We start from the raw sequence: 11,977 nt of genomic DNA, 5'->3' as shown, positions 1-11,977 counted from the left end.
TCCTAACCAATATCAGAAAACAAAAATTGAGGAAGATTTTTAAAATTTTAATACCGAATAATTTGCGTGATCGAACCGTATTCGTTGACTACATTTAAGTACGTCAGCTATGCTTATAGAAGATGCAATTTTTAACACCTTCAAAGAACGTAATACATTCCCGGACAAAATTATAGCATATGTGTGTTATCTTCTGAGAGGGCAACAAAATAGACTACTATACGTGTTGCCTCAAACTCGATGTTAACATCTGGCAAAATTGCTCACGTACCAGGTATCTCTGCAAACGTTCAAAATGTTCGCTGTGTTCTTCAGAAGTGTAAGTTTATTTAATTATTGAAAATAAAGCAAGTACCTGCATTAATAAAACGACATAAAGAACAGCGATTAACATTCACAAAAGAACGTATTCACTGGAAGACGTAATGGAGAAGTATTTTATTTACTGATGAAATAATGTTTGTTATGGACGATGTAGACGAATCTTCGTTTTATTATCATGATGAAAAGAAAAAAATGGTGAAAAAGCGTTGACAGATGGGAATAGTGGTGACGATGTTCTAAACCGGAATTGGGTATAAAGGCAAAACCGATTTATGATTCGTTGAAGGGAAAATAAATGTTCAAAAACATATAACTTTAATCTTAGAACAAATCAATGAACATATTCAACGAATTACCAAAGGAAATTTATTTTTCAGTGTGACTATGCTGCCGTTCATCAAACTAAAGTTGTAGGAACATTTTCTACAATGACATGACCTTCGCCATGGTTTGCACGCTCCTTAGTTTATATACACATATAATTGAAGATTATTGAAGAAAACTCATACGTGCTGTATGCAAGAATGGAAGTCAATACGATAATATTTTACAATTAAAAGAATCTACTAAAGTAAAATGGGATAATTTATTCCAGAATACCATCCAGAAACTATACAAATTCTTATCATGGTTGGTCAAAGTTATAGAGAACAAAGGCGTTTATACTCATTATTAATTTTATATTAATTGTGTTGATTTGCTATCATTTTGCCTCAGAAGTTTATGTGTTTTCTCTACATATACTGAATGTTGGGGTTTTTCCCGTCTGATGACTGTCCGCTTTCTCCGTGATTTTTAAGAGCGCCTAATAAACTCAAGGACCTTTCCAAGACCCTGCCATAAACTGCAAATATTTCTCGAATTAGAGAATTCTCCAGACATGCAATTAGACTGACAAATATGTATGGAGACAATGCAGCTAAAGGCTAATGTCTTTATGGTGGGTCATTGGGTCTATTGAGAATCGGGATGGCTGTAGGTTGACCGTTGGCTGCCAGGTAGCGAGGGATGGCGCGCAGATGTCCTACGCGACATAACAGTTGGTAATAACAATTTTATTTAATAACAGATTCCTTTTTTTTTATTATGTTCTATATTTCTACTCCGGTGCTGTTATACATATGAATGTCTCTGGTACATATGAATATTTGCTACATTTAAAAAAGTCTTAAATTGTCTTCGAGAAATTAAGGATAGCACACATCCTTAATGCCTTTTTAAAGGATTTTGCGCGCTAAATTTAATGTCGGTAATGTAATAAAAAGAAATGGTAGAAGCAGTTTATATAGCATCTCTTTATCTTTCCATCGATCGTTACCTGTACAGTGGCTATAAATTACAACGACCCTTTCTTAAGCGTACAATAAAATTTTCCACTTGTTTTCGTAACGAAATTAATTTACAATATCTTCCTTGGCAGTCCGCCATTTAATAAATCAATCACAGTGCACGTCTGTAAAATATATTTTATTTTCGCTTCGATGGGTATTGCGTATTTTTGTTAGTTCGAATACAACCAAAAGATACAAACATTAATTTATCTATCTAGCTAGTTTAACTCTAATATTTAGAAATATAGTCTTACGTATTTGATCTCATCGACATTATAATTTTGAATTCTTTTTCTTTTATCTTCTCGCGTCTGTTCATATCACTAATAGAACAATTGAGATATTAAGAAATGTTGTCAGTCTATCGATATTCTATGAGCAGACGTAATAATACTTAAGTAGTATATATCTTATCGTTGACGTTTTGCGATCATCGTGAACGCGTGTACACGCATTTAAAGGCACGAAAACAAACACGCGTACTATAAGATACTTTCACTGTCATTATTAATAAGATAAAGGCAACAAGTGGAATTAACATCCAGACCGTCAAATGAGATCTTAATTGCTTCGTTAATGTACCAATTTAGATTTCAATGTAGTCTTTGCACAGCTGTCTGAAAACCCTTACTTCGTTTGGTAATTTCGTTTAATATGAAGTCGTAGAGTATGATATTTCAACTACATGCGATGTTTATAACGATATAATTTTTACAAAGTGTTTTGTTACATTGCTTTTCCAGATACATTTGCGCATTGTCAACCACCTGTTACATATGTAATTACAACATTTACAATTTCAAATTATAGGGAAAAGATTCTTTTTACACAAACTTTTTGATCATAAAATTCGTAAGCATTTTCAGTACATTAGTTATAATATAAAGGGTGTGTGAAGAGAAATAAACAGGATTAAGGGTATCAGCTTGACTGTATTCAATTTCCTATTTACAATCTATCTTTGCTAATACGTTCGCCTATGGCGCGCGTCTCCTTAAATTTAGATAAATAGCACCGAGAATTGAACAATATAAGAAGAGAAACAACTTTGTGTCTACTTAAATATAATTCGTGTGATTTTTCGCATGCCGATACGATCCACTCATATGGAAGGTCAATAAGAATTCTTTTTTACTGTATTGTTATTATTGACGTATCGCATACAAATATGAATGCATTTAGCTTATCTAATTTTAAGGCAAGAGTTACTTTGCGTTTCATACAAATTCACGCGAAATTTATCCTTCTCTTTACCATCATTTGTTCCCCGAGTTCCCTTTCAATAGTCATGCCTACTAATAATAATTAGATGCATTCTGCACTGCGTACTTAAAGTAACTTTTAAGCTATTTTGTACTCCGAAATTGGTACGCAAATACATCGTCTGTTTGATATGGAGTTCTGCTTCAGAGAAACTGCGAATGCAGAGAAAGGCAACATCCTATATCGTACTGTTTTCTGCCGAAAGAGAAGCAATATTTTAGTTTTTTTTTTTTTATTGGAAGTGAAGAATCTTCTGTATAAAGTCATTTCAATTTGCTAAAGAAATTTTCTCGTTTCTTTATCTTAAATGTTCGATGATATTCGACCACTAACATCTCTTCGAAATTGTTAAGATACGTCTTTTCTATGCAGACTTCATAGTCCAAGTATAATTTACTTAACACACAAATGAGAATCAATACTATGAGAATTTTGGTATTAGACTTTGAATTCAACTGCCATTCATAATGTTGAAACTTAGCTTGCAATGTCACTAAAATATTACTAAAAAGTATAAGTTATATCGTTACTGGTTTCTGTTAATCTGTTATTCATATCCGCAGGCCAGCTTATATTTATTAAAAAAATAATAATCTGTAATATGATATAGACAATAAATAGATATTGTGTAATTAATATTCTTATCAATAATATCATCGTAAAAAGGCTGTCGTTTGCAATGGAGCACTTTCTGCTATTCAATTTCCCTGAATAGAAGTAGCGAATAAAATTATTTCGATTATGTCGTATAAAAATTAGATTTAGGAATCGTTTCTTCGCCGAACTAAATAAAACTGTGTTACCTGAAAGAGTAAACTTATATTGCCTAAAGATTTGTGTATTATTTGTACTGTTGATCTGTATGTGAATGTATAAAATTTGCTTCTAACTGTTGTAGATTACATTAATTCATATAATTTATCTCTGCAAAACAATAATCGTTTATTATAAACAGAAGGAAAATTTTATCTACTAAATAATATGTGAAAAACGACAATTATATTAATATATTACGGTACTATTGTGGTATTACATAAATTTATTTTTCGACATATTGAACTGAATAACTATCGTAGCTAAAGTGAGATAACATTTTTTTCGATGTCTTTGTTTACATGTCCTTATTCTTCCCTTTTCACTTCAAGATACACGTATATTATATGAATTATTGCTTATATATATATATATATATATATTTATATATACATACAATGATGCAGTGAATTTTATTGACAGGCGTTTTATAGTGCAAGTAAAGGAAAAACAGCATAGTTTTTTAACAAGTTGTGTATATGCATAGTTCGAGATGAAAATTTATATGCTGTATTATAGGCATATCTGCTGTGAATGTTATATAACAACTAAATTAATGAGCATATTTACCAGCAACCTTGTATAGCATGCAATACAATTCTTTGTTCGCTATGAGAACCTGCTTTATTGAAAGTTCAAGTAAAAAACGTAAAAAGAATAATTCAACTCGATGAGGAAAATAATAATAAAATAAGATGTATACTATAAAAAATAATTTAGAAACATGATTTGAAAATATGATTCTGCAATTGTTTCCATAAATAAAACTTTGTATAAAAAATTGTACTTGCAATTTCTAGATACACAAACTTAGATTTCTTATAATCATAACTGAATGAAATTTGGAAGGAACAAAAAAAGATTTTAAAAGTATCATATATATCCTTCGTTATATCAAGTGTATTAAAAGCACTTGATAAGGATAAAACTTTAGAGTGCAAATTCTATTTGTTACAACAAGAAAAAGAATTTATATAAACATATGTCCTGAAATGCTTCTTTCCAGAAATAGAATTTGATTTAGTTCTAGTATATTTCGACCTAATATGTTTTAAACACCTACATATTTTGAAATTCTTTTGACATTAGTATTCATTTCTGAATATATGTTTATAAGAACTTTTCTTCTATTTTTAATATGTATAATGCATAATTTCATCCAATACGTAAAATATTGCACGATATAAGTAAATTTGAAGAAAGTGATCCATTGATAATATTTGTCATATTAATTGCCCAACACACTATGTACCTTTTATAAAAATATCGTAAATAAATTATGGCAATAATGATCAACAATTACAATATTCATGCAATAAGTAACTGGTAACAATGGTCGGAGTGGTAACGCTTTGAATGTGTAGCAAATATCAAAAGAGTTTCTTAAATATTATGCATCATACCAATCGATTCTTTGCACAAATTTTAGGGGTATACCCATGTGAAGCAATTCATCCTGTGACTTGTGCCTTAAGTCTGGATAGTAATGAATTAATGCTTGCCAACATATTTCTGATAATTTAGGAATTGTTAACCAAACAGAATGAACTGCATCTGTCCTTACAACCTGCAATAAGATTTTTCACAAAAATTTAGGAAACTGTATATATTAAAGCAAGAAAATAGGAAAGCTATAACAACCTTATTATTTTCCTTAACGATACCACCAAATGTATACATGCGTCCTTCCGGAGTAAGAGCTGCAGAATGAAAATACACAGGACATGGAAGTATACATTTCCTTAAACATGTCCATTGTAACAGATTTAAATCTAATCTCCAAACATCAGAGAATACATGATCTCCATTATACCCTCCAGAGATTACTACTGATGTGACACCTGTTTTTTCATTTGTATATTGCACAGATCCATGACAACGTCTAGGTTCTGGCACTGTATTATCATCATTATCACCATATGTGTTTAATATTATCCATTTATTTGTTTCTAGGTCAAAAGCAGGGATTTCCTAAACATAATTTGTATTTAAAAAATTTTAATAAAAGTATTTAAAACTGATATTGGACGATTGCATTAAAATTTACGTACCGAAAAACCAAATGCTTCTGTAGCTGTCCCTCCTCCCAAAACATATATAAGTTTCCCATCAAAAGCTAATTCATGTCTATATCGTCCTGTAGGTTCACTCTGATCTCTTCCAGAACATATATAAACAGTCTCCCAAATACCAGCCCTAAGATCAAATCTATGAATATCACAAGTATATTCGTATCCTGTAGTACCACCGACAGTATATAAATATGACCCATGACATATTAAAGCTTGTCCATATTGGGGTTCAGGTAGATCTCCTTTTGCAGGAACTATGTACATTCTACCATTATTAACATTACACACGTACAGATGATTGCTACAACTATGACCAAATGGTACACCAGTTCCACCATAAACCATCAAGGCATTGCCCCTTAAAATCACTGCATTTGATGCCAACTCATTGGGCATATTATTTTGACCTGGTAAACGTTTCCATTGTTGTGTAACAAGATTGAACTTCCAGACTTCTTTGAAGAGTGGTTTACTAGAGATCCATGTCTGATCATTTTGCATATCAGGATCAGTATCAGGGATACAGGGGTTAAACCCTCCATAAGAATATAAATTCTTATGATCACAGACTATTCTATGTCCACTTCTAGCTTTTGGACGTTCTATACTCTGTGCTTCGTGCTTTATGAACACAAATGGTTTAAATGTATACATGTTTGTCAATTAATTGACAAACTGATATTAATTCCCTAAAAAGTAGTGAAAAGTACGAGTTGTTCTCGTCACAGGTTTTCTACAGAATCCAAAAAAAGATGTTTAAAAAGAACCATGTGTAACATTCATACATATCGTTCCCTGTCTATCTAAACGAATTACTTGTCGCGTTGAGGTTTATATGTTAAAATAAACGTCGTGCTACTTTGAATAAACATGTGAGCATTGTTTCGATGTTCATAAGAAATTTTTAACATAGACATTTTGCACGAACTCTGCAATACATCTGGTGTACTTTTCTCACATCGGTGAACATGGCGTAATGCAATAAAATTCTTCGCTGGTTTCCTGAACGATCGTTTAGTCAACAGATATCGAATACTCTACTCTAATACAATTTTTATATTTCACTTTTAAACCACCTTTTCTTAACTGTGCACATACAGCTGTAAACTTATGCTTCATTTAAAACAGCAAACTTGTTCTTTTACGCCTATGCAGTAATATAGCTGCGACTGCGCGGCGCTGATCAGCTGACTGATTATATTCAATCGTATTCACCAACAGCTTATTGTGGAAATTAGTCTCATTTTATGCAAACAGTGAAATACCATATAAAATTGAACTACATATTTCATAAATCCGATTTAGCATACAAATTGTTTATTGAAATCTCAGATAAGTAGGTATTAAGTTCCATTGCTGACCTTATATGGCTCTTATAACACTTCCCACAAAATGTTATAGTTCACGACAATTTTATCACTTTATTTATAATAGAAAAGTTTGCTTTATACTTTACACAAGTTTAATGAATTAAAAAGAAGCGTATCCCACATTTTCCGTTTATTTGTAATTTTAAATTTATGTCGCCTACGAACTGCACGAACAACTTTTGTGCCATCTACTTGCTATATTCGCAAACAAGTACGAATTCTATTAACAATCGGTAAATATTCACAATTTTTTGATACAAAATGTATGTAAGCGAATAAAATGATTAATTTGATTTATTTGGTTTATACGATTTCATTTTTTAGAAAACTTTCCAAACGTCGTTTTGTTTCATTTTCTCCTACATTTTGTCGTATCTGAAAAAAATAAACTTAGTAATTTATCATTCTTCGATATTATTATTATTATTTTTTTTTTTTATGTAAAGGAATATATTTAAATACTAATAACCTTTGCAAGCAAAGGGCCAGTCAACTTATCCGGAACTACAATGTTATCCTCTATTTCTTCTTCATCTGTGGCGTTCCAGTTTGAAAATACTGTACCTTGTGTCAAGACTTTAATGCTATTGCGCGAAAGGACTGGAGCAATTAGTGCAGCAAGAGGTACGCTCTCATCAATTAGACCTACATAAAAATCGAGAAATAAATTATAGATATCGCAAGTTTTACAATATTAATTTAAACCGGATAAGACCTTGATTATTAATTCTCTTGGTCTTGAGAGAGGCACACATCTGTCCCACTAAGATTCTCTGAGTGTTCGTCATTCTTCGCAATATTACATGATTTGCGTCTAAATGGCCGAGATCCTGGGCACTCTTCCAAGACTGCAACCACATGGAATAGGAAAAATATTTGTTATCAGATCTCTTCCTTTTGAATATTTCAGAGTTCGAAATGCCGTTGCAATCATTTTTTCTCTCTTTGCCTTTTTTCTCTACGGACACCTTACTTTGGAATTCGAAGTACGTTTGGCGAGAACATTTCCTGAAACTCTCGGTTGGTCGGCTGCTTTTATCTTCGATGTTTTCCTCAGACTGTTTCCACACTTTGTCTCCGAGAGTTGCATAACATTATCTTCTTTCGACTTGCTATGTGCGAGCGCATCTTTGCTGCAATCTTTACTCTTATTCCAGTTAGGATAATTCTTCAGGTTTGTTATGTTCGCACCTCTCCTCTTTCCAATTTTTCCTCTATTTGGATTCGAAGATGTCGTACCGGTATTTCTACTTGGTTCGGATTTCTTTCTTGTATTATCGAGAAAAATGTTATTTCGTATCTCGGTAATCAGAGCATCCAGAGATGGAAGTGACGGCATTTCTAGAGTCAACGCGATTATCTCCTTTTCTAGAATTCCTTCGAATCGAAGATCTATCTCGTTCGCCATTGTTGCTACTGAAACTACGAAACTTTCTGGGGACGAGACCAACGATTGACCCAACAGATATTGTATAAAATTTTGTATTTCTGGACGTGATAACATCTTATTTATCTCTCCCATATCTCTCGCAGTATCGATTATTTTCTTGGATTTTTCAGGATTCACACGTTCAAGAACTCCAAACACCGTCTGCACCAACGCTTGCAGCTGATAATTCACAAGAATCGGTACGATTCGATATTCTTTGTTTCTAAGTTCGATCCATTTAACAGGTGCGTTCAGATAAATACATTTTCTATATTTTTTAGTCGTCATCTCTGGATTTAATGTGGCTGAGACCAGAGAATTCGCGGATTGTCGACTGCCAAACACGCTGTGGAAAGGAGATTTGGTGCTGGAAGTTTTCGAAGATGCTTCTTTCATCGCTCTGATACTAGATTTTATGGCAATAAGATCTTTAGGCATGGCATCGTGATTCTTTCTCCGTCTCGGCTTTAACATAGTAATTTCGCGATTGATTTTAAACGAGGATCCAATTGCAGACCTTCTCGAGGGACTATACGATTTCGCAATCCAATTCCTAGTCGATAAGTTCGTGGTTGTTCTACTGGAAAGATCGTCATCGTCATCGAGACGAAAAGACAAACTATTCTCATCCAATTTGTTCAATTCTGTATTAGGTCCAGCGTGCCTTCTCCTGACTATACCTTCGGCTAGAGCTTGTTTAATCCGCAGCTCATGCGAGGCCCCAAGTAAAGAGTAGACGTGAGGTGAAATCGCGGGCATCTTATCAATCCCCTGTAACATTATTCTCTGCGTGTGTTTAGCATTGGACGATAAAGCTCTCTCAAAATCAGCGTCGTTCTTCATATATTGTTTATATTTCTCCTCGAACTCGTAAATCGCCTGATCATCTAAAATCTTCTTCCGTGGATCTTCATGGAGCTTTGTGTCTGATGAGATTACTTGAGTGTCCACCACGTAACAGGGTATGACGTTGTTCCATGCGCCAGAAAAGTGTTTGTTCTTAGCTTCAAAGATTCACAAATAGATAAGTGTAGGTAAGATTCATAAATGCTTGTTCTTAGCTTTAAGGATACAAATTCACAGAGTTATCGAATAAGCGTTTTTTTATTTTATTCCTAGAAAATCATACCTTTTTCCATTAAAGGTGTAACAGGTCTGATGGTGGAGTCGTCGTTACCTTTCCACTTCGTACTGTGAGCGGACAGTAGATGAAGACAGAGAATTTTATCAGGATCTACCTCGCCTCTGGTGAATACTATCGAACGCACGAACTCGTAGGAATCTTTCGACGCCTGCTCCTGTTCTATCGTCTGGCCACCTTTTTTTATGGCGCCCGTGCAATGGTAGCAAAAGCCGGGATTATGAGTTTCGTACATGCGCACATTAATAGCCTGCGCGTCAATTACTGTGCTCGCAATTAGATCGGAAGATCAAACGATGAACCGCGTATCCGCTGATCGTACGTGTCGCGTAATTGTCAGAATACACGGTGCTGATCTTTAATCTAGAGAAATCTAATCTCTAGTCGAATCGTGAAACGTTGCAATCGAGATCCTGCAATTAACGTTATTTCGAGCACTGTATAGACTCACGAAAGTATACGAACACTTGCATGTTCAGAAATATATTCTGAATATGTGATTTACATAATACAATTATCATGATGAAATCTGAAACGAATACTTTCGACCGCTTTACAGACAGCGTAACATAAAATCATCTATTAGAAACGAAAACAAAACCGTGCGCATCCTTGGTAAACGTTTTTCTACGCATTTCCCGAGAGATCTTACGTTTGATCCAAAGGAGGGCTGCCGTGTTTCCAGGTTCTTGTGACGCGATCGAAACCGATGCCTCGCAGTCTCTATCATCCTCAAATCCGACTTCTCCACCTTCTCAAGTTTCGCAACTTCTTGCGCCAACCTTTGACGGCTAATCTCGTTCTGCTTAGCAAGCTTGTCTTGCAGCGTTGCATTGGATTTCATGGTCGTCGCGCTTATGATTTTCGTGATAGTCGAGAAATTTTGTACGTCGGATAAATTGGTGGTAGGGATGCGAGAGAAAAGTCAAGGATGAAACGATCCTGCTTTCCTTCCGCTTTGCTCGATTGTGCAGAAACGTGAATGTAAACGCGCTTCACTTCATATTGGATAATTCTTCTGTTTAGTCGTTCCTGAGATTTCCCCTGACTTTCGACCAATTAGGCTTGGAATTCTAATAATAAGATTAATTGAGATAACGATACTTTTTATTCTTATACTTGGTCTTGGGAATTGCTTCTTAAGCACCAGAGACACAGTTACTATGTGTGATCTTTGTTTTAGATTGAATTCATTGCACGCTAGCGTATAATTTATACATTTAGAGAGACGATAATATACCGGGGGGTCTAAATATTTACTTAATTGCGAGTCAGCCTATTACGTAACGCATTAGAACGGTTGGCATGACTAGACTTACACAGAAATGAGCTTCCTTATAGGCTTTTGTTATTTATAGGCTAAAGAATTTATTTACCACGAACAAGAATATATAGCAATGGCTACCGTGCACCGTTCGAGCTACTACGACCGCAACAAGCGTAAATACGCTTTAATCGTGCCAATTGTAATCGATTGCTTTTCTTTGATTTCTCTCGTCAATGACAATCGTGCACGTCATTGAGTATCCAAGTACGTCACAACAGCAATGGCACCCGTGTATTCGAAAATTATTCTTTAGTCCTACGTCCTGTAACAGACGTACGTTAATTCCTACCTACAGATCATCGAATTCGATTTGTCCTCGAGCGTGTTGATCGATACGCTTCCTAAATGCTACAGGGTACGAGTTTCGTAATCGATATGCGCATTATCGATCGTTACGTCGACCTTCAGGAATTACTGACTTTCGAAAATGTCATTGCTCGTATCTTCATAGATACGATAAACTAATTAAGAGAAAATATGTCGTCTGGAATTTGGGATTTCATTAAAAGAAAATTATCTCTCATATGTGCAAGCTGTATCAAAACTCATACAATCGAACATCTACGGATGTCAAATATACAGTTATGTACAAAACATTTAAATCGAAGTACGTATCGAGCTCTTTTGCGCAATTAAATTATTAGTATCAATGAAATTCTATGTCATATGTTACAAGTTATTAGTATTTCACTAGTATTTCTCTGGTATGACAATAACAAGTTCGATAATAATGTACACATATTTTACAAACTACACGTTATCTGATCATCTTATTTAACTTAAAAAAATTCTACAACCTATTATTAATTGGTAAATTGATTATAATATGTAAAACATATAGCAAATCTTCATTTAGACTATATCTCTTCAATTATATTCATAACAATATCAATTTCCATAATCATTT

The 11,977-nt window shown here is 34.0% G+C and overlaps 2 protein-coding genes across 3 annotated transcripts; both read right to left on the bottom strand.

Annotated features, from left to right (window-relative positions):
• Nucleotides 1-1,731: 1,731 nt before the first annotated feature.
• LOC122566399 (kelch domain-containing protein 10 homolog) lies at nucleotides 1,732-6,943 on the bottom strand. 2 transcript variants are annotated; one of them, XM_043723613.1, is made up of 4 exons: nucleotides 5,783-6,943; nucleotides 5,373-5,702; nucleotides 5,135-5,298; nucleotides 1,732-3,113 (listed from the first exon to the last, which is right to left on the bottom strand). In XM_043723613.1, coding segments are annotated over exons 1-4 (1,170 nt in total). In that variant the 5' UTR covers nucleotides 6,458-6,943; the 3' UTR covers nucleotides 1,732-3,112. The 2 variants fall into 2 exon arrangements, with proteins under 2 accessions (XP_043579548.1, XP_043579547.1); XM_043723612.1 differs by having other exon boundaries at nucleotides 1,732-5,298.
• A 190-nt stretch (nucleotides 6,944-7,133) lies between these two features.
• LOC122566395 lies at nucleotides 7,134-10,801 on the bottom strand. Its single transcript, XM_043723591.1, has 6 exons — nucleotides 10,396-10,801; nucleotides 9,732-10,156; nucleotides 8,147-9,606; nucleotides 7,889-8,021; nucleotides 7,643-7,818; nucleotides 7,134-7,548 (listed from the first exon to the last, which is right to left on the bottom strand). Exons 2-6 carry the CDS (start codon nucleotides 9,976-9,978, stop codon nucleotides 7,477-7,479), a joined length of 2,088 nt encoding a protein of 695 aa, XP_043579526.1. The 5' UTR covers nucleotides 9,979-10,156; nucleotides 10,396-10,801; the 3' UTR covers nucleotides 7,134-7,476.
• Between the last annotated feature and the right edge of the window lie 1,176 nt (nucleotides 10,802-11,977).

Source organism: Bombus pyrosoma, linkage group LG3 (genome assembly GCF_014825855.1).
Source record: "Bombus pyrosoma isolate SC7728 linkage group LG3, ASM1482585v1, whole genome shotgun sequence".
Taxonomy (NCBI): domain Eukaryota; kingdom Metazoa; phylum Arthropoda; class Insecta; order Hymenoptera; family Apidae; genus Bombus; species Bombus pyrosoma.
Note: the sequence above shows the minus strand (reverse complement) of the source record. Positions and strands in the feature narration are given on the sequence as shown.